Genomic DNA, 26,779 nt, shown 5'->3' with positions numbered 1-26,779 from the left:
CACAGCTCATTTTCCAATGAATGCTATGAGAGTAAAACCAACATTCCCATTTATCAGGTGTTTCCCACTTATTTCCTCTACCCTACCTTCTTTAATATTATCTTCCATATCAATGAAGTGCAGTAAACATGTCCTTATTTATATTGTATATAGTAGTATATAATTGAAGACCTTCAGTGAATACAATAAAATCAATTTATACTGAAAAATACTGAGACCAAATTCATTTTTCTCGAATATTGTTTATTTGCCTTCTTACACTTGCATTTTGACCACTCCAATAGACAGTTTTAACTTCTTGATGAAATTTGAATTTTTGTAGAGAACTTTTGTGTCAGATAATATACAACCAGGTATGAATATGAAAAAGGATCTTTATCACCTTCTGTGATAAAACAATGAATAAATAAAATTATTTAATTTAATATTGAGTCACAATTTTTCAGACACCTCTTCATGTTTATATGTAGTCAAACTATCCCTTCTAAAACTCTTAAAATTATTTGTATGAGTTCATGATCACACATGATAAATTTAAAAATTCAGAAACATCCTTTACTTTTGTTGTTGATGTTTTTTAAAACCCTGTTCTAGGTCTGCTAGAATTTCTTTTCTTGCTTAAAACATAAATGGTAATACTTAAAATCACACTGACAATTATCACAGTGCCAACCACTAACAGCACCAAAGTAGAAATGCTGAGTCCGGACGTAGGGGGATTTTTATCAGGAGGAATTTCGTCAGGTATGTCCTCTGCTTGAGGAACAAACAAAGCTGCTTGTGCAATGTTAGATACTTGTGATGTCAAATTGCTTTCATCCACACTTCGAATGGCAATGAATATGTGGGTTGCATTTTCTTCTGAGATATTTCCTGGTTTGAATGTAAAGGTTTCCTTGGAGTTGGCCTCATTTGGTAACAGATCAGTAGTGTTTACTTGCAGAGCATTATCAAAATTATCCCTTAGATCCAGGATACTTCCGCTTATTCTTATGATATACTTTCGAACTAAGAAAAAAAAAAGTTACATGTAGTTTGGAAACTAGAGCATACCATATTAAATTTCTTTTTATTCATTCTCCTCAAAGATGTCATTTAGTCATGCCAAGCTTATACTCATATCCAGAGCCTTATTTATTTTTCCATAAAAGCTGAATTCTGATTTTTAAACTCTGCCAAATGCTACCTTCTTTATGAAAAGTGATAGCAGGTTAAAATGTGTCACATTTGATGATTCAAAACATGAGATTATAAAATTAATACTTTGCTGAGCTAGCTATTAATTATAAATTATTTTCCTCTCATGCAACCTTACACCCTTGCTTTTGCAACAAGCAACTTTCACTTAATCGACACTGCATGACACTTTGTCCTTACCTTTTCCAACATCAAAATTATCTCCTGGTGCTGTCCATGTTAGACTGATCTCATCCTCATCTAATGTGGCCTCAAGGTCTGTGATTTGACTTGGTGGGAAGACGTCAGTCGAGGAGGGAAGACTTGGAACATTTGAAACCACAAATGCACCTCCAGATGCTGTTCTGGTGAAACTCTCCAAGTTTGTCTGAGTGTTCTCATCAATTTCAGGTCTTGGTGGATTCCCTTCAATGGTCCCTGCATTAAAAATTCCTGGTATTTAATGGGCAAATCTGCACTAATATTTTCAGAACTCAACAAATTGTATTTCCTACCCCACATCTTTCCCTTTTTTTCCCATATACACAGTTACATTTTACTAATTTTGGTGACAAAGTCATAAGCATGCAGTTGGTGGAAGAATTCTTTCATTAGTATCCTGACCAGAGTATTGTAGGGTAGAGCTGGATAAATAAATTGCTTTGGCATTAAGGCTGCACTGAATGGGAATATTGTTATATAATTCAACATATGCCTTAAAAATAAAGGAAATGCTTTATTTCTCAAATTATCTTCAAGATGGGAATAAACCTGGGGAAATTCCTACTGGTTCCCTCCCAACCACTTGTGCCAGGTTCCTTACTTCCTCCCTGTTGCAAGTGTTAGGGAATAATACTTCGGGTTATATTCCAATTGCCAACAGAAAGCCCCTAAAAGTCACAAGCGACAAAACAAAGGAAAGCTAACAAAAATGCATTTTTAATTCTTATCATCACCTTCCTCTACACATTTTTCCTTTTGACTCAGTAAAAACTTTCCAAATAAATGTTTACTCACATATCTTTTAACAGCATATGTAATCGGAGGGATAAATTCTACCACTGGTTTGTACTTAGGTACATAACCTATTAGCCTGTTTGCTTCATCCTGAACTGAAAATGTGGCATATTATTGTTGATATAGGTAAGATGCTCCAAACTAATATAATAATGGGTGACATTTATCAAGATGCCAGACACTGTACCAAACCTTATGTTAATTTGGAGGCACACTGTAGTATGACTGAGCACTTCATTCCAGAAATGGGAAAAGCTATACTCTGAAGTTGTAAAATATTTGCAGCCTTAATCATATCAACTCACAATTATTCAAGCCGTCACTGGGTTTCAGTGACGGCTTGAATAATATTATGAGGTACTCACCATTCACTACCCAGCCTGGTATATATGCAGCTCTATTCAGTGGATGCCTTAAGTTTCGCATGACAGCATTTTCTCCTCCATGAGCCCGTACTTTCAAGCTATATCTGCCATTTTCTTTAAAAGTTGTAAAATATCTGGAGTAGACTCCATCATTCTTAAAAGAATCAGCACCTTATTAAAGAAGTGAAGGAATAAATTACTATCGTAAAGAAAAAGAGAAATTTCTGCATTTCTAAACCAAGCATATGGCCTATATAAGCATATTGCCTTGATTGGGCTCCCTATTCTGTGATTGACCCCTTGGGGAATATTTGCATTTTGCTCTGCCAACTAGTATCTTGTTGAATTGATATCCTTGTGTTACTTTGTGTGTGTGTGTGTGTGTGTGTGTGTGTGTGTGTATACACACAAGGATCCCCACTAAAGAAAAATTGTCTTTGCATAAGATTTAATTATCACGCCAGTCACCTACAAATTACCTATTTTGACTTATCTTCAAACACTCCTTTTTATTTTTTTTTTATTTTTTTATTTCAAGATTTCCTTAGCTAATTTATTAATTTTAAAAGATGTTTTTTACATCTTTATTGGAGTATAATTGCTTTACAATGTTGTGTTAGTTTCCGCTATATAAAAAAGTGAATCAGCTATATGTATACATATATCCCCATATCCCTTCCCTCTTGTGCCTCCCTCCCACCCTCCCTATCCCACCCCTCTAGGTGGTCACAAAGCACCGAGTTGATCTCCTTGTGCTATGCGACTGCTTCCCACTAGCTATCTATTTTACATTTGGTAGTGTATATACGTCCATGCTACTCTCTCACTTCATCCCAGCTTACCCTTCCCCCTGCCTGTGTCCTCAAGTCCATTCTCTACATCTGCATCTTTATTCCTGTCCTGCTACTAGGTTTCTCAGAACCATTTTTTTCCCTTTAGATTCCATATATATGTGTTAGCATACGGTATTTGTTTTTATCTTTCTGACTTACTTCACTCTGTATGACAGACTCTAGGTCCATCCACCTCACTACAAATAACTCAATTTCGTTTCTTTTTATGGCTGAGTAATATTCCATTGTATATATGTGCCACATCTTCTTTATCCATTCATCTGTCGATGGACCCTTAGGTTGCTTCCATGTCCTGGCTATTGTAAATAGTGCTGCAATGAACGTTGGGGTGCGTGTGTCCTTTTGAATTATGGTTTTCTCAGGGTATATGCCCAGTAGTGGGATTGCTGGGTCATGTGGTAGTTCTATTTTTAGTTTTTTAAGGAACCCCCATACTGTTCTCCATAGTGGCTGTATCAATTTACATTCCCACCAACAGTGCAAGAGGGTTCTCTTTTCTCCACACTCTCTCCAGTATTTATTGTTTGTAGATTTTTTGATGGCCATTCTGACCAGTGTGAGGTGATACCTCATCGTGGTTTTGATTTGGATTTCTCTAACGATTAGTGATGTTAAGTATCCTTTCATGTGTTTGTTGGCAATCTGTAGATCTTCTTTGGAGAAATGTCTATTTAAGTCTTCCACCCATTTTTGGATTGGGTCGTTTGGTTTTTTTGATATTGAGCTGCTTGTATATTTTGGAGATTAATCCTTTGTCAGTTGCTTTATTTGCAAATATTTTCTCCCATTCTGAGGGTTGGCTTTTCATCTTGTTTATGGTTTCCTTTGCTGTGCAAAAGCTTTTAAGTTTCATTAGATCTCATTTGTTTATTTTTGTTTTTATTTCCATTACTCTAGGAGGTGGGTCAAAAGGATCTTGCTGGGACTTATGTCATAGAGTGTTCTGCCTATGTTTTCCTCTAAGAGTTTTATAGTGTCTGGCCTTACATTTAGGTCTTTAATCCATTTTGAGTTTATTTTTGTATATGGTGTTAGGAAGTATTCTAATTTCATTCTTTTACATGTAGCTGTCCAGTTTTCCCAGCACCACTTATTGAAGAGGCTGTCCTTTCTCCATTGTATATTCTTGCCTCCTTTGTCAAAGATAAGGTGACCATATGTGCATGGGTTTATCTCTAGGCTCTCCTTTTTATTTTTAATCCTTACCTCTTACACTATCATCCATTAACTTTCTGGTCTAACAGTGGAAAACCCATCTATTATTAGAATAAACATTTGGGGGAGCTCAGGAATACTGTATCATAAGGATATTTCTTCATATCACCGGTACTAGAGTTATTTGTTAAATTGCAAACACATTTCTCAGGGAGGTTATGACTCTAGGAGAGAGGTTCTTAAAATGAGGTCCTTGAACCAACAGTATCTGCATTTCTCTGGATCATATTAGGAATGCAAATTTCTTAATTTGCACTCCTAGGGAAGGCTCCAACTTTCGTATTCTGTTTTAACAAGCCCTTCAGGTGATTCCCTTTCAGGCTGAAGTTTGAGAACCCCTGCTCTAAGTCATTGTTAGTCACCAATACCTTCTTAGGTAAAGGTGTCCCAAATTAGTTAAGTAGTCCTTGGGTTTCATCTGAGAAATGAAACAAGATACACGAGTTTTAATGTAGCATGGAAGGGGTTGGGGAAAAAGAAAGAGTCACCGGACAGTTTAGGAAAATATTGTCATATTAGATGAAGACACTGAGGTGAACCAAGGAACAATTTTGCCTTCTAAATTTTTCACAGGGCCAACTCTAGTTGATGGTAGGATTATAAATTGACTGATTTAATTACACTGAAAAGAAGTTGATAGAAAATTCTGACAACTTAGTAGTTTACTGATGCGGTAATTTCTTTACTAAATGACCTCTGAAAAGAAGTTTCAGTTCCCAGAATAATTCAGAGTCTGGGGAAAAGGTCTTTAAGTACCACTCACCCGCATAGACCGAGGAGATAGAGCATGACCAACACTCTATTTTGTTTTCTCCCAGTCAGATCTGGTATCTCATGATGCTCCAGTGATGTTCCCTCCTCCGTTATGGCAGATCTGCCTTCCCTTGTGCCTCAGTTCCCAAGAGTATATGTGAACTTTTATCTAGCTGTTGGGAATTACTCTTGCCTGTCACCCTCTCCCTGCCAAGGGCCCAAATTCTACTTAATTCCATACTACTGCTTGAGTTTCACCATCTCTCACCAGCCTTTCTTGATTATATGCCCCTAAGAAACACTTATTCAGAATTCTTGATTCAGTCCTCAATCTCTCCAATGAGACTTTCCTATCTGTTGGTAAACATTGGTTGTCTAGGTGACAAACAATAATAACAGTAAATTAAATTCATTGAGTGTTTACCATGTGTAAGACACTTGCAAATCACTTTGTAGATGTTACCTGGATAGAATTTCATGCTGGTCCAGCTGTTCATCCAAAATCTGCATCAATTCTTCTGGTGCCTATCCCTCTGCCCCACACTGCCACAGGGACATAACATATCCTGAGTTATGAAAATATAGGCTTGTTCAGAGAAACCTGTGAATTACCTGCACCATTATCCAAAAGTTCCAAAACTTCTGTATTCCCATTATTTGATTCAATGAAAGCAGTCACATTGGCTCCAAGAATGGGTATATACCCTTGTAGAATTTCTGCATAAACAATCATTGGGCTGGGGAAGCTGTTTGTGTCTTTATTCATTTTAGCATTCACCGTGATTGGAGGCACAGAAGAATTTGCCGCTCGAGAATTTACTGTTATAGTTAATGTCTCTGAGTTTGCTTTTGCTTGAAGACTGTAAGTCCAAACACCCACCTAAAAATTCAATGGAAATGGAGTAAGTGTCCAAGAGCAAGTTATTTTCTGTTTCCATTATCTAACTCTAAAATAAATTGTATAAGTGTGTTGCAGAATAAACAGGGTTTTGAGAGTTTTGAGGGTTTTGAGGGTAAAATGATGAGAGTTGAGGCAGTTTGGCTAGGACATCCTGACTATTGTCATGCCTGGTGTCCAAAATTTATGAAATCTCAGTAAAAATAAGCTTTGGAAAGGTTGCCTTGACCTTATCCTTTGATCTCAAAGTCCACAGATTCTATGATCTGGTGGTACTAAGAAATGGCTCTGTAGCTATCTACACAGCAAGCTGCACAGACTCGTACTACATTGCCTCCTCAAAGTTATTCTTAGCCTACATAATTTTTTCCCTTCTCTTCCTTCCTCCTAATGCGTAAATTCTTTCTTTTTCCTGTCACCAAAAGTTTCAGGACAATACAGGCAGGCATAGAAAGTACATTCTATTTTATCTTAATTTTGAAATGATACAAGTATTGGCACCCATATTTATGATATTAAACAATGTATTTTCACCTGTAAAATAAATTTGCAAGGAAGTCCAAAAGTTAATTGTTTACCTTTGTAGTTCCTGGAATACTGAGATAGGCCATTTTGGAAGCTGAATCCACTGTGAAATTTCCCACTGGTTTTCCAGTGGGATCCAAGAGAGAAATAACAGGAAGCTGTTGGTTCCATGTGATGAGAAAGAATGTGTCCTTTCCCACAGTGCTATCAATTATTACAGTGCCGTTCATCCAGCCACTACTGTTGAGTTTTAATCCCTTACTTTCAAGCTGTTTAAATATATCAAAAAATTAATGACTGGAGAAGAGAGTAATTTTATGCTTTTTTCTTTTTTACATATTTTTAAATTTCTGCCCTGAGAACAAACTTAAATATGGCATACCACCTTAGGCTTGTGATCTCTCTGAAAGCTGATTGAGATGTGACTGTTGTCAGTCAGAAAGTGTGGAAATATAGGGACTGAGGACAGCACAGGGTATAATAGAATCATTAGAGCAGGAGAATGGGGTTTACAGCTGGAGATATGGCCCTGTTATTATTTTCCCAGTTGTCTTGGCAAACACCCACCCTAGGATTTAGCATTAAAGGGTACACCTACCTCTGAGGAGATTAGCTGTGTGTGTGTGTGTGTGTGTGTGTGTGTGTGTGTGTGTGTGTGTGTGTGTTGCCCTCAGTTTACCATTTTCTTGATAACCTAAAATAAAATAATGCTGGTGGCTAGAGTGTTTGAGTAGAGGAGACACAGTAAGTGGTGGAGTTCAAGAGAGAAAATCAGAACTAGCAAATAATGAGACAAACACTTAGGGATATTTTTCTGATGTGAAACTTGAAATAATTTTTCACACACTATAGAGCATTAACATTGGACAGTAATCATGCCCAACAAGAGTGGAAAGAGGGCAAACTGATGTCTATGAAGGATGAAATCCTGAGGAGAGAAGAAGTGAAAGATAGGACCTTTCTCTAAGAGGGGCTTAAAGGAAAGTTTTTCAAGTCTTTGTGGACAACTCTCAGTCAAGGAGAGCCAACTTTATCCACTGACCAAGAAGGTGCTTCCTTCAGATGTGTCATTTCAGGAATGATGGGAAATCTCACTTCTACTCCATCACAGTCCTAAACCACAGATACCTTCACACCAACGCTGACAGAAGGATATGAATTCTACCACTGAAACACGATGGCCGTGACAAATATCTTAGTCCTATGTTAAATGGATATGTCTTTGAGTGGACAAAATATTATTGAGTTAAATTTGAATGTAAATAACTTTTTAAGCCTCCCCATCAGGAAAGTCTAAGAAAGTTATAAGGCCTTGCCTACATAGTAGTATTATGGCAAAATAACTAATTAAAGAGAGGGATGCAACCTTTTCTCTGTATTCCAACTCCACCGTCCAAATCCAAGTTTCCATCCACTCAGATAGCATACCTCTACCTTGTCACTATTTTCTCCCAAGATTTACCCATCATGTATGTCAATCCAGATTAACCTTTCAAAAATTTGTTTTCTTTTTGTTATTTCTCTATTTAAGAACCTATAGGCATTTCAAGTGAGGGGAACAAAACTTTACTCCTCCCCCTTTCATACTGTTTAAAAAGTCCATCCCCAAAACTTTGAGCACCTCCTGCACGCAAATGTCTCATTTGCAGATGATTTCCCAATTTCTGCTCTTATATTTTAAAGTTCTTTTGGTATATTCCACTCTGATATACCATCATCCACACAGAACAAGCATAAAATGATATCCTCAAAATTAGTTCTCTCACCTTATTTGTCAAATTTTAGACAATTGTGTCATCATCATTCTCTGTCAACAAGACTGAAACCCTCAGAAATGAGCTTTATTCTCCTTCAGTTTATTCTTTGTACACTGCCAAGCTAGATATCAGACCAGTTCTTAATTTGGGTTCTGGCTGAACTGCAAACCAGATCTCCAAACCAATCTGCAATATTATCCTAACCTTACATCCTATACTTCTGTCCTCCTCATTGTTGGAGAGTAGAGGAAAATAGGTTTAGATGAATATGTCAAGTTTTAAAATAGGCAATGAGGTGAATTGGAAGATGGAAGATGGATGACTTGGCATAAAGTGACATGATATAGACTTAGTGGGAATGGATGTGGAGAGAAACAGAATTTTGTAAATTATATTTTGAAGGAAACAGACTCTGTTAACATTTTTCATGGGGCATGAACAAAGAAGAATCAATTTACTCCAAGTTTTTAAATGTAAGTAACAGAAAATGGTGGTGTTATTGAAACACAGAAGAGAAACGGAGTTGAGGCAAACAAAGAGAAGAGAGGTGAATAACATAAAAAGACAGTGAAAAAAGTGCTTTAAGAGATGAGAAGCCCTAGACTTGTAGATATGCTCTGATTATTCACTCTCTTTCTCCTGACAAATTTATTTCCAAGATATAATCCTTCCATTTCCAAACCACATTCTTGAGTTCATTTATCCAAATTAAATATATTTCATAGCAGTGAAGGTTGGGTAAATCTTGGAAGCATGAGGTTTTTTTTTAATGCATTCATAGAAAAACGGATGCTATACTATTGGACAAAGTCTATTTTTGGTGGAAAATTTAACAGCATTAGGTTTTGATGTTATCCCTTAACCAAACCCCATGGGAAAAGGAAAAAAATACACCTGCTATTTCACTACTTCAATACCTAATTTGGTCATATCTAAAGGATAATTTCTATTTCAGATTGATTTTTTTAATTAAAATTTTATTTGAGAAAGATATAGAACTCAAAACTTATAACAACCAAATTATTTTTCTTGGTTATGGCTAAATGCAGACATAAAAACCCAAGGACTGGGAACTCTGACCTGAAGAGACTGCTGGGAGGCATCGGTGTTTCCTGATGCAAGGGCCGCGAAAGCATCAATGAGGCCATTGTTCTGGGCTTCATCTGTTGCATAAAAATGTTTTCCTCCTAAGGTGTAAATACATTAACTCGGTTGCTTTCCAGAAAATAAATATTTTCACATTTTAGTGATTAATTAGATATCGGGTAAACAAAGCCATAGTTTCAGTTTGTATTGTTAAAATAGACCAAAATCAGTTAGGTGTAATGCTTAACTCTGAAATGTTAACTTAAAAATGTCATAACTGGGAGGTAAGCTACCTTTAAACCCCACTTATAGAAATCTTCCTGGCTTAAATGCATGAAATAATCAAAAAATATGAAAGATGTTACAATTTCATGTACTAAAGCTCACAGAGTTCACATAACCTTTTAGGAGAATTATTCACTTTAATTATCATTTAAGATACAGTTCTAACAATGTAAGCTTTCAGGTTTTCCAGCCAGAGTGGATCAGAATCAGAAAATTAGAAAAGTTAAAGAGCTTTCATATTGAGATATCCTGACAATAGTTGGCAATGAGGAGATAAAAAAAATGGTAAACAATAGAGACAAGTCCAAAAAAGACACTACTTTGGGGGGAATACTTGGGACAGAAATATTTTACAATGGCCGTAAAAGTACTTTGAAATGATGGGAGTTTGTACAATTAAGCATTAAAGAGCAAGTATATATTTGGTAACATTAGAGGTCAATTCAATGTACTAATTGATATTCATAATGTTATAAATTGTGTTCTCTACTATGTTTAAGAAGGCACTGAAAACATGTAGTCCATTTTCATTACATGTCTCTGTATCTAAGATAATAGCTATTGTATATTTAATCAGAAACCTTGTTATTATATTTATACAGCCTGAGCCATTCCTTAACCTCCAGTCTAGACTCTGGTCTCATGTATTTCCCACTGTCCCTCAATGTGGCTTGCATTGTCATCCCAACATGATTTTTTTCCCTCTCATCACTTTTTCTTCCAGAGAAAGCAAACAACTTGATAAATGTCCAGCTTCAATGTCACCTTGTCTCTCATGCCTTCTTTCCCTGACTCTATTCAACCCTGAGAGAATCAATGGCTCCCTCTGCTCACATAGTGCTTGACTCCTATGTATGTCTCCTGTTATGGAGGAGTGTTATTATGTTATCTGACTACTAGTTTTATTTGTCTCTCCAGCCAGGATGACAGTGAGCACCTTGAGATCAGGTCTGGTTTAACTCTGGTCCCAGGCTCCTAGCACAGCAGGAGCTTAAGAGAAGTTGTCGAATTGTCAGCCTCTACATTTATGCATTGTTATCAAAGGACTAGAATGTATGTCATATTTTACCTGTTACATTGCTCATCTCTATGACTGCTTCATCGGCATTTGGTCCCAGAGCAATAAAATGAATGATGGCCCCACTTTGTTTCACTTCATCAATACAAGTCTTTGCAGAGCTATCCTCCCCATCAGTCAGCAGCACTATTTCAGATCCATCTATTTGGGAGTTAGCGTTTCTAATTGCCTACAAATATAATCAGAGCATTATTACAGGTGTTCCTAGATCAAATGGACGTAGAAAATAAAGTGTGCAGAAAAGAGGAGATAGCTTCTTTTTTAAAGTCATAGAATCTGCAGTCAACAACTGCTAGGGGAACTTAAACATGACTTTTTTTTTCTGTCCACCTGCTGTAGGGAATGTTTGCTCAGATGAAGTTGTGTGGGAGCAGGGGTGTGGAAAATCCTACTTAGGTTAAATGACTATGACATCTCAGTCTGGGGAACTCAGGACAGCTAGACACCAAAAATATAATGGCAGAATGTGGCATTAAATATTTTTCTGTTTTCTTTGACCAGCGTGTCCTCTGACAGGCCTTTGGTGTATAAAGTCTGTTGTATATGCAGCTAGATGCATTAAGAGTTTACCTCAACATTTTTTAAAAAGTTAATGACTCCAAGTTAGGGAACCCTCAGTATGCTTATAAAGAAAAGATATGGAAAGTTCTAAGCAGGTCAAGGTTAGAGATCTTGTTATATAATTTTTATTTTACCTCTAATAGTCACAAGCACAAAACTAAGCATATTGGTGGTGTAAGAGAATACATGACTTATTGAGATTGTGTTCTATTTGTGGCTTGAATCAACTGAGAGTTTTGAATCTAGACACCTGTAAGAAAGGATAAAGAGAATTTATCTCAGGATAGCAACCGTATTTCATCTTTGACAGCTTTATTGGTAATGGCTTCTTGACACACCATTTTGAGATATTGAGTCCAGTCCAAGAGGAAAAAAATGACAGGTTATCAGTGGCTTTCAGGAACCTGCAGTGGAGGTGTGTGTAGATTTACAAAGGAGGGTTTAGAGTGTAGAAATTCTTAGTAACGCTGGTGTCAGGGGACAAAGTGACCAGTCTCATTTCAAATTTTGCATGTTTTGAGGCAAAGAATGACTATTATATACGTTTTATAATATATGTGAAATATGGTGTGATGTGCAGGAACCAAACTAAAATATAGGAAATGCGTTGATACATTATAGCATTTATACAGCATCCCCACCACATTCCCCCTACACATTCGAGAACAAATGAAGATTCAGAGATTAAGCAGAGTTCTCTGTCCTTCACATCTCCCTTTCTTGTATTAGTTTATTCACTGAACACTTGCAATGTGTTATTCACTGTACTGGTCCCTGGGGATTCAGCAGGAACTACATGGTTTTTGCATTCATGGAAAGAATTAAATTTAAAGATATTTATTGAGATTTGGGTGATAGGCTGAGGAAATATAGAGAAGAGTGACAAAGACACAACTAATATATTCAGTAAAGAGAAACAATATTATAGTGCTACCATTTACTGAAATTTGCTATGTGTTAAATGTGTTTTACACATTGTGTAATTTAATCCAACTCCAAACTCCCAACCTGTCCCTAGATTACTACCCTACTACCACTCTTACTCCCTACATTTTATTTTAAATTGGGCAACCAGAGTCATCTTCCTAAAACATGAATTAATTATCAGTCTCTGATACTTAAAAGCCTTCTGTTGTGTTTAAAATACAAACCTCTTAAATTTTTTGAGGGTTTGAAGGATCTAACCATTGTCTACCTGGCAATCATATTTCATACCCCTTCATTTGCCAAATTCCAGTGCCAATAGCTTCTATCATTTCTTAGAATAATTTAGTTTTTTTCACCTCTTTCCCAAGGGACTTTGCCCTTTTCTTTCCGCCTGAACCACTGGCTCCTTCTCATCCTTCAAATCTTAGCTTAAACATCACCCTTCAGAAAGCGCCTCAATGGCCTCTCTACCTAAAGTAGGCTGTGCCCCTCTTTTCCCTGTTACTTAATCACTTTACCTTTGTTTGGTCCCTTCACAACACTATCTCCACAACCTTCAATTAATTGTTTTTAAAAAAAATTAATTGATTGATTTATCTATATATTATCTGTTCCCCACTGAATTAACATGCAAGATTTGCTTCTTACATAAATAGTGTTGAATTAATTAAGATATGTTATGTTTACTCCCTGCTCCCTACAATATGTTGAATAAATTAAGCATGAAAAACCCTATGTGCTAGCTTTCATTACCTTATTGATGAGGTAATTGAAGGCTAGTGAGGTGAAGAGTCATGCTTAGGGTCAGAAAACTGGTAAGTGATCATTGGAGTTTGAACCCAGACTTCATGTTAGAAAGCTACACTAAAATGCTATTCTATTTATAAAAGAGGGGTATTCAATAGAGTTGGGAGTAGCAGGAAAAGCTACATAAAGGAGCAAGGATTTTGAAGAATTGGTACAATTTTAACATGCAAAGATGGAAAAGAAGCATTTTAGGCAGAGGAATTACATGGGCAAATATATGGAGGCTGTTAGTACATAGTGGGCTTGGAGAACAATGTGTACAGTAAGTTGGTTGGAGCATAGAGCATTGCGAAGGGAGAACTGAGAAAAAAACTGGCAAGAGAGGTGAGGGCAGGTTTATCAGAGGCTGAGAAGCTTTTAAATAACATCAGCCTGAGAAATTCAGACTTAATTTTATAGACTGTGAGGGGACAGGATTTCTAAGCAGGAAAATGACACAAATGATATTAATTGTGAGTTCAAGATGACCATTTGTATAAAAATAAGATTCATAATAATAATTATTGTGAATTATGTGCTCACTGTGTAATATAATAAATACTGTTCTAAGTATGAACATGTATCATTTTGCTCATAATAATCCTATGAGATAGGCATTCTTATTTTCCTATATTTTATAGATAAGGCATTGAGAATCCAAAGAGACTGAAAACTTTGCCTAGATCACATGGCTTGTAAGTAGCAGAGCCAGTACTCTGATGTCAAAACTCATGTTCTGACCAGTATTCCTTACCCTAAGTATGACTAACAGTTCCTGCTACATCTGGAACTTTGACAGATAAACATTAGTTTCCCTAACTGAACGTCACAGAAACTAAAATGAAGATTGGCCTGAAGTGGAATCATACCATCTGACTTGCTTCTTTGCCTTAAAATTTGATGACTCTTGCTGCTCAAGAACTCTTATTTATTTAATTAACATTAATTGAGCATTGACTACTGCATGGTAATAAGACAAAGTCTCTGACCTCATTGGGCTTATACTCCAGTGGAATTTTAATAGTCATTTATTTACCCATTACTTTACTCATTGATTTACTGATCCATTAAAATATGGACAAGTGATTTTTTCTATGTGATTAGTTCTCTGCTTCTTAGAATTAGTTATGTTAAAATTAGGGAGCAAGTATGTGAAGCAGCACTTAACATAAAAATGTCCTAATAATAAACAAACTATATTTGCAGTACAATTTTCACCTGAAATCCTGATTTAATTCCCTTGCAGATGGAAGTTCCTCCACCAGTAGCTGTAGGTAAACTCTCCAAGAGCTTTCTTCTTTCATTGCTGCTTATTATTTGGATTAGCTTACTTTGGATGTGGGCAGTACTATCAAAGTGCACCATCCCCACCCAGGATCCATTTTCAACGGTCTGCAGCAGGAAATGTTTTGCTGCTTGATTCATTCGATTTAGGCGATCAGAACCCTGAATAAGAAAGGTTAGGAAAAACAACCAAGTCATTTTTGACTGGAAAATAATAGCAGATCACATAAAATGAGTGAATAGAATTTGTTTTTAAAGATTTTATGTCAATAGTAGTTGATGTTATTAAAGAAAACAAGTTTTTCAATTGAAAAATTTAAAAATACAGTTTTATTATGTAATACATATGTATAGTACAGTAAGGAACCCAGGCTTTTAACCAGAGCTGATTCTTGCTTTCTAAGAACTTAAATTAGAGGTGTAGAATAGGGTGGGCATTGGGCTGGAACTGGGGGGGTGATGACATCTTAGAAACTGCTTAATTACTCCTGGGATCCTCTGTTCCACTTGTATCAAGTTGAAACTACTCCCCAGGTCCCACAGTTTCAAACCAGACTATCATGGACTCCAGCTAGAAACTGAAATCTCTCCATCCACTGGCCACCAGACTACCCAAAAGATGAAACTTACTCTAAATTCTGAGAGACCCCGTTCCTACCCCACCCATTTCCTCTTCTGCTCCTAACCTCTCCCCACCACATTTCCACTAGGGATTAACTGGAATTGGTTCTTTGGTAACCCATTAGGACTCATATCCTTATTTCCTAGGTGAATACCCAGGATATATACCTTTCCATGCGTTTGTCTTTTTTCAGTCCCTCAATACCAATTGATCTGTGGTACTTCTTCCTAACACATGCCCAAATTTCCCTCTGAACTCCCCGGAACCAAATCATGGTGAAGAACTTTTTCTACCTCCCCATCTTAGCAGGTTTTCTCTACCACTTTGCTTTACCTTTAAACATGGCTCTGCCTGCACCCTGTCTAGGGGAGGCTGCTCATCTTCTTCCAATTAAGAACCTCATCTCTCCCCAGCGACACTTCCTAGAACACTTCTGTGTGCTGTTATCTACCACTCTGATGCTCTTTCAGAAACCCTGTGCTATTGTGGATTATTTCACCCAGCTGTATCATCCTCTGCCCTCTCCACTACCATCCAACCCCCATTTGTTGAATACATTATTCCTGATCTTCAGCATGCTCTGTTCTGCCTCAAATGTGCCATCCTTCTGGGTACCTTATCACATTACATCTGCTCATTTGTAGTCCATTCATTTCAACAATTATTTATTGAGTGCCTACATGTGATAAACCCTATTCTAGACAAAAGGGATACAAAGATGAATAAGACTGCTTCAAGTCCTAGGGGACCTCGTTCCTAGAGAACATGGTTTCAAGTCCTAGAGGAGTTCACAGTATAGTAGGAGAGAAATGTGTAATTTCAATATAATATATAGTAAAAGAGGTTTGTACAGGTCATTGTGGAAGATCTGCTGAAGGGCCCTTAGCCCAGCCTGGAAGACCAGCCCATGTCCTGGACAAAGTGGGTACCTACATCAAATTTTGAAGGATAAGGTAAGTATGAGTTAACTCATGATGCAGAAGAGAGAGAATTTTGTCTCTTGAACTATGAACTGTTCAAGGATATGGATCTCTATTCCTAAAGCCTAGTATAATGCCTAGTACCATTCACTTAATGAGGGTAGAAGGAATGAATGGCTGAATCTGGTCCTATCTTCTTTATGGTGATGCTTTTTGTCTGTGTCTTTGAGCATAAGGAGGTCATTCATATAGGTGATGCAAATAGGGTAAAGCCATGTTAAGAATTCTCCTGGTTGATCTTTCACTCTCTCCTCATGCCTGTCAAGTATTTACAGTAGATAGAGGGAGCAAGTTTAGGAAACTTTTACATATTTCAGTCTCTAGTTCTGATCTTCTAACAAAAGCTTTACTAAAGGACCTAAAAGTCCTCCTCCATAAACTCTCCATTTTCTGGAAAAAAACAGAGATTCTTGGATTAGGTCCTTCTAACTCTATTGCCATCCTTCTTTCTTTATAATGTTCATTGCCCCTCTTGAGGTCAAGATCACAGGAAGTGATGGTACTTATGCCACCGTGCAGTTTAGAAGAATCCAGGTGCAGGTAGCAGTCAGAGTGTTCTTAAGCATTCAGTCACTGCCCTGTCCCTACATCCAGGAAAAATGGGTGCATGAACCTACCCCCATGCTTCCAGATGTATCAAGGACTAAGCACACAATTCTTTCCCTGATCTTTAGCAATGAGAAGACAGGCGGAGGGGGTGGTGTCACCATAACCGTTGTGTTTCTAAAATCCTCAGAATTGCTGATCACCTCCCATGTGCTTCTGAAATTGCACATTTTGTTTTGCAGGCTTGGAGCTTCACGGTTATGGTTTTTTTCATTACAGAATTCAGCGACCTAAAAGGTTAACAAAATGAAAAGAAATTTTATATATGATACATTTTTTTATATGATGCATTTAAAAACTCAACTACAAATCTGAAAAGTATTAAAAACCTCTTCTCTAAAAATGTTGTTTATTGAATGAAATATGATTCAGGGAGGAAACATAATAGTAAGGCAGATTTTCAATAATAATAATAATAGGTGACACTAGATGAGTGCTTACTATGTGCCAGCCAATGTTCAAAGAACTCTATAATAATACATCTAATCCCTGAACAGATATTTTATAAACTTGATAACAAGTCCTCTGATTATAAATATACAGTCTGAAGTAATGATTGGTATACTTACAGAATCAATACCTTGCATAAACATTATGGATGTCTTTTCAGTTTGATATTTATCAGGGAAGAACTGACAATCTTTTTCATACAGTTTAGTCTTAGAATCAGTTTTGCATCTACTAGTTACACAGCTGTTTCCTTGACACTTATACACTCTGTTTATACCAGTAATGCCTCTGGAACACCTGAAAATGTGTGACAGTTAGTCTTTGAGGCAACCTAATCATTAAAATTTTTATAAAACCTTAAGTGGTCTTCTTATCAAGGTTTTCAATAATGATCTTTATCAAGGTTTTTATTCTTATTTGAATACCACATACATCCTATTTTGACAGCAAAGTTTCAGGGTTCCTACCAGAGCACTTATCTGTTTTTCAAGAAATTTTTGAGGGAAATTTTAAGTAGGATCTCCAGTCTATGCGAAGGGTGAGTTCTCTTCTGGAATTAAATCTCCTGCTGTCCTGCTTATACTAGTGGCTGTAGGCTCCCCTTTTCCAAACATCTCTCCTAGTAGCCTTGTGATGGTAAATGCACTGCAGGCATCTGGAAAAGGCATCTTATGAAATCATTTACTCTTGGTACCACTTTAGCCTAAGGCTGTTTGTACATTTCTTATTCAAAGAGATTATCTTCAAGAGAATGAAATGTCACATAGCTACAAGTATTTTGATTATTCAAGGAATATTTTTATCCAAAGTGAAATGTGGCTAGAAGGAAAGACTGGGATACTGCCAAGGACAGTAAAGAATAGTAGAGGGATTCTAGACATATGTTTTATTGCATGGAATTTGCCATAAGTGGTAGTGATTGTAACAAATATGCTGGAATGTGAATGTAGCTCATCTTTTCACTATATTCCAGTTCAAATTAAAGAAGCAAAGACTAGATTTTATTTAGTAATTTAGGGAGTCTTCTAAATATGTCTGTGCCTCTATTGCCCCAAAACTCAGCAAACATAATGGTGTTATCTATGTTAACAACCATGATGGATATTATGCATAGACTTAGACATTTAGGGGAATATGATATAAACAAATATAATCACATAATAGTCTTTAAAATACTCATCCTAAACTTGGTGCTATGGTGCTGAGGATGGACCTGCATTGAAATTTGTACATTTTTGATAAGTCCCCACCCCCAGCAGGGCATCTAAGATTGATTAAGCTGCTGATGCCCAATTTTACATTGATTACCGCACCCATTCTGCTCTCTTGATCTCAGAATCAAGAGGACTGTCTATTATTAACTGTGATGTTAGATTTGTATTTTAACATGAACGTTATAAATCCCAGGAAATTTCTGTTTGGCTCTTTGAAGCTGGTTGATTTCCTACTCAGCCGCATTTACCACTACTTATTTTTTTCATTCTTTTGTAGGGTAAATAATTTTGACCTCCTAGCACATAGTACAACCCTTTACAGAGAGCACTAACTTCAGCAAAAATGAGTTCTGGCAGCTATGGTAGAGAGGTATAAAAATATGTCAACTTAACTACCAAATGCTCTTGAAGTTATGTGTATTTTAAATGAACAACCAGCTTCAGGACTTCCCTGGTGGCACAGTGGTTAAGACTGTGCTCCCAATGCAGGGGCCCTGGGTTCCAACCCTTGTCAGGTAACTAGATCCCACATGCATGCTGCAGCTAAGAGTTTGCATGCCACAACTAAGGAGCCAGCAAGATGCAGCTAAGGAGCCCGCCTGCCGCAACTAAGACCAAGCACAACCAAATGAATAAATAAGTTTTTAAAATGAATAAATAAATAAATGGACAACCAGCTTCTTTGAGATACATTTTCTTAAAAAACCAAAAAGCACTGTTTTGTGATATAGCATCTGTTACCTGCATTGGGACAAAAATGAAAGAAAGGCTTTTGAAAGAAATCAGTCTAAGGAAAATGAGAAGTTACTGCCTGCAGTAATTTAAGACAGTTTAAATAGTCATGCCTTGTTGCTTCAATTTTCTTTGACTTAGCACTGTAGAAAGGCTTATCATCATTGTACTCATCAAACACTCCCCAGCGGAGATGGGCCCACTCATGGACAAACAGTCTACCTGTGGGAAAATATTTCAAATACATGATTATATTTCAAGTGACATAATCCATCCCTCATATATTTTAAGAAAATTTTTAAAAATCCAGAATGTTTAGGCTTTAAATAACTGCTAACATTTATATTTTTGTTTATAAAAAAGCTTACTGAATTACATTTCATTTTATTAATTATATAGTTTTTAGCATATTATTTTTTATTCCACATTTGTTAAGTCAACGAAACATTTATTATGTGTATGCCATGGGCAGAACAGATTGAACTTTGAGTTTTGGTTCTTGAGGGGGGAAAGGCCTTAGATATTACAGTGGTTTTTGGCTCTACAAAACTCACTCCTACCAACAACATAAACATATGTATAACACATCTGTGGTATTAAAATTTCATGAAGGTACAATTAGTTTTAAAATGTCTATATATGCTCCATAGGGGATTGATAATGAAAGAAAAAGATTGAAAAACACTTCTATAGACAAAATATAATTTGGGCAGGTGTCTAAATGAGGTGATTAATTTATAGTACTTAGCACATATAAGCATTAATGAAATGAAAACAATTATTTTTAATTTTATATATTCAGCACTATACTAGATTCTAGGAAATATACATATGAGTAAGGTATAATCCTTGACTAGGATAAGGTTAGAGAGAGGGAGTAAGAATTAAAATTTTTCTTCCCTAAGAATTTCAGGGTGAATAGAAGAATAAAGAATTTCATCCTTGAAATGCAGGATGAAAAAATAAGTACATTTTTTGTTTTAGCAATATTAGGAAAAACTTCAGCGGAAATAGATATGGAGAAGTAGAAGTTGGAAATATAGTCTGGTCCACTCCAATGTGTGTTTCTCCAACTCAGATTACCTCGTGAGATCTGAAAATTGGAGGACGGTGTCAGTATTATGAGGAAGTCATGTTTCTTCTTTAAGTCCTTGCTACTCAAAATGTGTTCCTTGTACCAGCAGTGTCAGCATCACATGGGAGCTGACAAGAAATGCAGAATCTTGCGTCTACTCTAGACCTATTGACTCAGAATCTGCTTATTAACAAGATCCCTAAATTATTCCTCTACACATTAAAGTTTAAAAACACTGTTTTTAGGTTCCTAGGCAAATGGGGCCAGATGAGTGAACATGAATTATATACATCCTTCAGTGTGGGAGGAAAAAGCTCTCATATCAGCTACAGTGATAGGAATTTGGTGAATCTTAAGAAAATTTAAATCTGCCTGCGCCTGTGGTTCCTTTTTTTAGAAGAGTCCACTCTCAGACTGGCTTTCTTTTCAGCTCATGACTGGTTGCCTGGCTCCCATGCCTTCCTCAGTTTGCTGAAAGAAGAGAATTCAGGTGCTCTGACCACACATACAAAAAAGTAACTATGTGAGGAGATGATATGTTAATTAGCTCAACTGTAGTAATCATTTCACTATGTACATGTATAGCAAATTATCATGTTGTACATCTTAATTATATATAATTTTTATTAAAAAAGCAACACCTCTGACTTAGAATTCCATTCCTATCTCAATCATTGTCTCAGTTCCTACTAGCCCTGTTCTCACTTCCAACAGCATTTCTGTGTGTGTGTGTGTGTGTGTGTGTGTGTGTGTGTGTGTGTGTGTCTGTGTGTACTTTTAAAATCTGCTGTGGAGGCAGCTTGCAGCCACACTGAACTGCTGCTTGGATGGTCCAAAAGATCTTTCCAGGGACCTATTGTTTTTGTTTTCATTTCTATTACAAATTACATAGATTTTGAGGAGTTTCTTCTTAATCTTATTTCCCCCCAAAGCTTTGTTGCTTTTAAGGCATTGTTTTGCAGAATGTGAGTTTTCCCACAAACACATGTATCACATTATGGCAGAAACACTTGTCTAAGAAGGAAGGGGGGAAACTGTCAGTTATGGGATAAGGGCTGAGGTGAGGGGTATGGGAAAAGAATAAGAACTCCGGTAGGGGCATTGGCTTTAGAAACTGAAGAAAATCTTCCTCTTCTAAGACAGGTGGAAGTGGAGGGAAATGAAGGTGGACATGAGTTTGGAAGTAGAGAGGAAGAAGGTAGGGACCTCTACTTTCTCAATCAAGGCATCCGTTAACTTATGAGGTGGAAAACACTGGCTAGTGATCTTAAGAAAAGTGGTAGAAGTTTAGAACAGCTGCTATGGGGAATGAGAAAGGGAGAGGAGAGAAGGCAAGTCCAATCATTGTTGAGTAGATTTGAGGACTTCACTGAGCTTGGAAAACGTGTTTTTTAAAAAGATACCAACTAGGTTTATAATTTTCTTTCACAATCTTGGAAACATATTAACAAGAGTCCAAAAAAATGACTGGAAATTCAGTACAGAGGATTGGCAAGTTGAATAAAACAAGGATAAGAATGGTGAGGGAGTTGTGCTATTTATACATGTAGCTGACATGACTGACTTTGCTGGATATGTCAGGTAGAAAAGAAAGTATATCTAGAAGGGCACAAAGGATTAAAGGTGTCAAGTACAACAAGCATGACCAGACTAAAGTATGGGGGAGAGGTAAGATTGGGATGGGATAGGATGATGGAGCTTTTAGGATTGGGTCCAGGCAATGTTGAGGACCATGACTAGCTGCCTGTTTGACAGAGATAAGAGACTTAATGAATGTTCACTGAAGGGGCAGTGGAAGAGGAAGAAGTGGTTCTGGGGTGTGCAGATTCAGGAAGGCTTTCATTGATTAGTGACGTATGAGTTGGACTCTCCTTTGACAATAATTTTCATTTTCATCTGAAAAATATCGTGCTTTAGTTCATTTGAAACAATGATCTTAACTCTTAGATTGAACCAGATGAGATGCCATTTTCATAGGTAAAAATGATCAGTTATAGACAAGTTCATCTGGTTCAAAGAATGGATTGAATAACAGTATCAGCAACTAACAGCCTTTGAGTGTTTTCTCTTGGCCAGGAACTATCATCTTGGCCCTTTTCAGCTTGCCACGCATCTGCCTTCCATGGAGGTGGCATGTGATTGATTAATATCCAGCAGTGGAGAACTGAAAAATTAAAATCTAAAAAGTGTTCCTAAAGCAAAACATTTACTATGGCCATCCCATGTTCAAATTTCTGTAGAGACCATACTGAGTACAATTACAAGGATGATCTAGTTTAATATTCCCAACATTTCTATAAGATAGGAGCTCCTCTACTCACCATTTTTTAGGAAATAAGCACAGAGAGGCTGGGTCACTTGTCCAAGGTCACCCATAGCTGTAGGGGAGTCAGGATTTGACCCTAGGGACTCTGGCTCCAAGGCTTGTACACTGAACATGGATATAAAGCTACGTGTTGGAATCATGGCAAAATATTTGTTTTAACCAAAATTCCTACCTGATGGTCCAAATTCATTTAGTTTTTTTCCAAGTACAAAGTCGGGGGTGAAGTGAATGTATTCTCCTTTTTCTTCACAGGCAGTGAACTGCTTGGTATATGGCTCATCTCTACCTGGGAGGGTAGGTGGTGAGACTAAAACATCAGCCTGAAAATGTTTAAAAAGGTGTTTAAAACATCAGAATAGGAATGATAACATTTGTGTGAAAAACTCTGAAATGAATAATTTAGGTCAAAATTGAGAAGCAGTAGAGAAAATATTTTTAAGAGAAGATTTTTGACTCTTACATGTTTGTAGCTTTCATGTTTTGGCCTCTTGTATTGACTTTTGTTCTTCCAGTTCTCTGGAATTAATATTGATACATTTTTGAAAAAAAACCTTTTTTCTGTGGCTTCAAACAGATAAGTAGATGCTGCAGTCACCATGCCCTATTATTATAGGAAAAAAGAGAAGTGAGGATGGCCAAGGGAGAGTAGACTAAATGAACAGGCATTCATCACAGGCAATTCTCACCTTTAGTCATTAATACAAAAAGCAACTGACCGGTGAGTAGGGTTTCTGATTCGAAATTTAAAATCTGTCACCTGTCAGTCCAAAACTGTGGCTTAATTCTGCACATATAACAGCTTTCAGTCTTCTATAATCCTACATCAAAAGGCAAATACTTATGTTTGGCATTAAAAGGAATTGTTTAATATTATAAAAGGCATGGACTTTGGAAGCATCTAGACTTGGTTCCAATACCAGCTTAATACTCTGGCTTAGACGTTGGCTAGTTTATATGACTGCTTTGTATCTCAGTCTCCCTGTCTCCTTCATATACTATTACAACCTATCTTTAAGGTTGCCACAAACATGAAATTAGTTATAAAGTACACATAGGCAGTCATAAAACTCATTGATATCATTATTATTATAATTCCTAGTAGGGAACAGTCTTACCTGATGCAAGCTGAGGAAAACAGTTTATGGCGATGGCCTATAGAAGAGGTTTTCACTGTATTCCCACCTCCCAGGAGAGGCAGCTGGGTTGGGAGCACAGGGAGTGGAGTAGTGGAAAAATTCATAGGAGAGGCAGAGCTTTTTGATCATAGGCAGAGCTTCTTGCTCTGCCATCAAGCTGAAAATAATATCACCTTATACTGTTTAGTATCCTGAACCCCAAAATGTTATGATTAATAGGAGAAATAGTTCCTCCGAAGAGCTTATTATCTAGTGGAGGAAATAGATGGATAAAATGTTCTTTGGTAATCTATTCTGCATGATCAAATCCACTGAATAACTGAGGAGTACTGGGTGCTGTATGACGATGTCAACCTCTTCATGTTGCTGGCAGCACCACAGTCTACAGTATTGTTTATGTCAAAGTAGATCCTCCTCTCAATTCTTCCTGACCTAACATAAGACCACAATAAAATTATTCTTCTTCAGGAATTTCAGGACATTCTTTCCTGTTCTCTGGAAGATGGTCTAGTGTGCTCTTAGTGTATTGAAGAGATCATTAAACTGACTAGGCTCAGGGCAGGGATCAGCCAGAAGCCAGAGTGCAGAGAACTGAGACCCAGATGACTGGCTCTTGTTAGGAAAAGGACTTTAGAGAGCTCCCGAAGTAGGTTGGAGGTTACTTCTCAATTGATGATAATTATATTTTTCCAAGTGTTCAGGCCAAAACCCCTGAAGTTTTTTTATGACTCCTACTTTCCCTCCACCCCTCCTCTACTCCACACACCTATCAACAAACTTCTCTATGACACTCTTAGAATTTGTCCAGAATCACACCCCAGTAATGATCTCTACCACAATATCCCTGCTCCTATTCAACATTACTTCTCACCCTTGAAGCCTTCTGTGACTTCTATTTTTACCTCCTCCCCTCCCCTACCCCACACATCTAAACCATCAGCAAATTTGCCTATGATAACCTCACAGACAAAGAACATGTTCAGAATCACACCACATTAATGATCTCTACCATAATATCCCTGTTCCGAGTCACCAGCACTTCTCACTTGCAACAGCTCCCAACCCAGTGTCCCTCTGTACCTCTATGCTGCAACAGAGCTTATACAAGATGAGGGACAAAGGAAAGCCCTCTACAGTGTTTCCTCAAACTGCCGACAGAGTGACTCCAGAACAAGCACAAGAGAACACACCTCTCCTCTTCTATGGATTCTGATTTCACTCAGAGTAAAAGCCCAAATCTTTCTGATGATCTGGGCCCTGCTACCTCTCCACCTTCAGCTCTCCCCCACCCTTCTTCCTGTTCATTCACAGTTGTTTCCTTGGTCACATCAGACATGCTGTCACCTCCAAGCCACTGCACCTGCTGTTCCCTCCCCCAGGTTTTCAACTGGCTCTTCCAGGCCTCTGCCCAGATGTCACATCAACAGTGAGACTTTCCCTGTCTACCCTGCATGAAACAGTAACCCACATTCTCTCCCTACCCCAGTCCCGCCAACACTGCCTATCCCCCTTTGCTGATTTATTTCACTGCATAGCAACTTACTACCGTCGGCCTGCTCTACGTTGACATGTTTTTATTATCTATATCATTTGAAAAGAATATATACTGCAGGAGATCGGGAGCTTTAAAAAATTTCACTGCTCTCTCTCCTGGCATGCCATAAGCAAGCATTCAATAAATAACTGTTTAAAGAACAGACAAGTCCAAGCGACTGTCTTCCCAGTTCAGTTCACCCTGCTGCTGCTTCTCACCAGAAGGATGGGAGATAATTTCCCCTTTTCGGTTCGTAACATTTGATAGCAACGGACTTAAAACAGAGATTCTCTTTCTTTGATCCCCTTTTCTTTCCCTCCTGTAGTGTGAAAAGAGATTGTGTTTGTCAAAATAAATGGCACGGGGACTATAAACATTCCCTGTACTCCAGACATTTTCTGAGGCTGAATTTAAGCAGTAAAGATGTACTGCAGTGAAGTTGTATGCTGAGGACCACCCTGCAAACTGTGTTTGAGAGACATTAATGAGTTGCATGTAGGCCTGGAAATATGCTAAATATTCAGTAAACGTTATAGTATATCTGAAATAAAAGTAAACTTTCTTCCAAAAAAAAAGAACAGACAAGTCCAGTTGCTAATTTAGAGATTACGAAACTGAGGATCAGGGAGACCCCATGCCTTGTCTTTGGTCTTATGGTGAGACAGGGTAGAATGCTGTCTAGAACCTTCAATTTCCACTGCCCATTGCAGCATTGTTTTTTACTTCATCATGCTGCTTTTAAACTTCCTAGAGTGCTGAGAAGTTTCCATTGCAATTATTAACTACTATATATTTTTTCTCATCAATTCAAACAGAAGAAATCCCATTTCTTTCTTACCTTTATCTGTTCAATTAGTGTTTCATCTTCTGGCACAGCAGGGTCTATAGCAATGATAATGCCCTCGTAGCCATTGTTATCCAGCTGAACAAAGGAAGTATTGGACCCCTGCAGCAGGTATAGGGCCAAGAGGAAGACAAAATTTCTGAGTAACTCCATTATGCCTCTTGAGTTGTTCCCAACCCCAATGTTGTTCAAGAAGCTTTTCTTTCACCTTTAATCTCTCTCTCTATATATATACTCCTAAACATTGTTAACGTTGGCAGATTATGGGACATTGGCTGTATAAAGGTCAACGTTACATATGTGGGAAAATATTTGGCTTCAGTTTACACAATCGTTTTATTGTATATTATTGTAAAAATGATCTGAATCATAGAAGAGTTCAGATCTTTTAATAAAATCCATTGCACATATTCCTTTGGGGACATATTTTCTATACTTTCTAATTCTAGCTAATTTCCTCTGTATAGACATATATTTTGTATTTTCTGAAGAGTGCAATGTGAAAATAAATAAAATTTCATAATGATATTAATAGAAACAATATTGCTAATTTTGTTTTTCAGTTTTCCAGAGTGATTTAATTATTATTTACTAACAGTATAAATAATAGAAGAGAATGTAAGATTACTAAATGTAAATAATGCCAAATTAGGTAAGACGGCTTTGAAACCTAAATTAAATATTTTTAAGACT

General features: G+C 37.2%; 1 protein-coding gene and 1 long non-coding RNA gene across 2 annotated transcripts in view; one reads left to right on the top strand and one right to left on the bottom strand.

Moving 5' to 3' along the window:
- The window catches only part of LOC137762387 (uncharacterized), a 248,290-nt gene that overhangs the window by 176,058 nt on the left and 45,453 nt on the right, over positions 1-26,779 (top strand). The gene's annotated exons all lie outside the window — the stretch shown is intronic.
- On the bottom strand, positions 578-26,239 carry LOC137761146 (calcium-activated chloride channel regulator 4-like). Its single transcript, XM_068538051.1, has 14 exons — positions 26,081-26,239; positions 23,033-23,173; positions 22,745-22,892; positions 19,285-19,393; positions 17,345-17,522; positions 16,787-17,005; positions 14,502-14,729; positions 11,001-11,178; positions 9,641-9,747; positions 6,857-7,072; positions 5,993-6,260; positions 2,559-2,729; positions 1,378-1,614; positions 578-1,008 (listed from the first exon to the last, which is right to left on the bottom strand). Exons 1-14 carry the CDS (start codon positions 26,237-26,239, stop codon positions 578-580), a joined length of 2,790 nt encoding a protein of 929 aa, XP_068394152.1.

The sequence above is a fragment of the Eschrichtius robustus genome, chromosome 3 (assembly GCF_028021215.1).
Source record: "Eschrichtius robustus isolate mEscRob2 chromosome 3, mEscRob2.pri, whole genome shotgun sequence".
NCBI classification, from domain to species: domain Eukaryota; kingdom Metazoa; phylum Chordata; class Mammalia; order Artiodactyla; family Eschrichtiidae; genus Eschrichtius; species Eschrichtius robustus.
The sequence above is the reverse complement of the archived record's forward strand: the minus strand, read 5'-3'. Positions and strand labels throughout refer to the sequence as shown.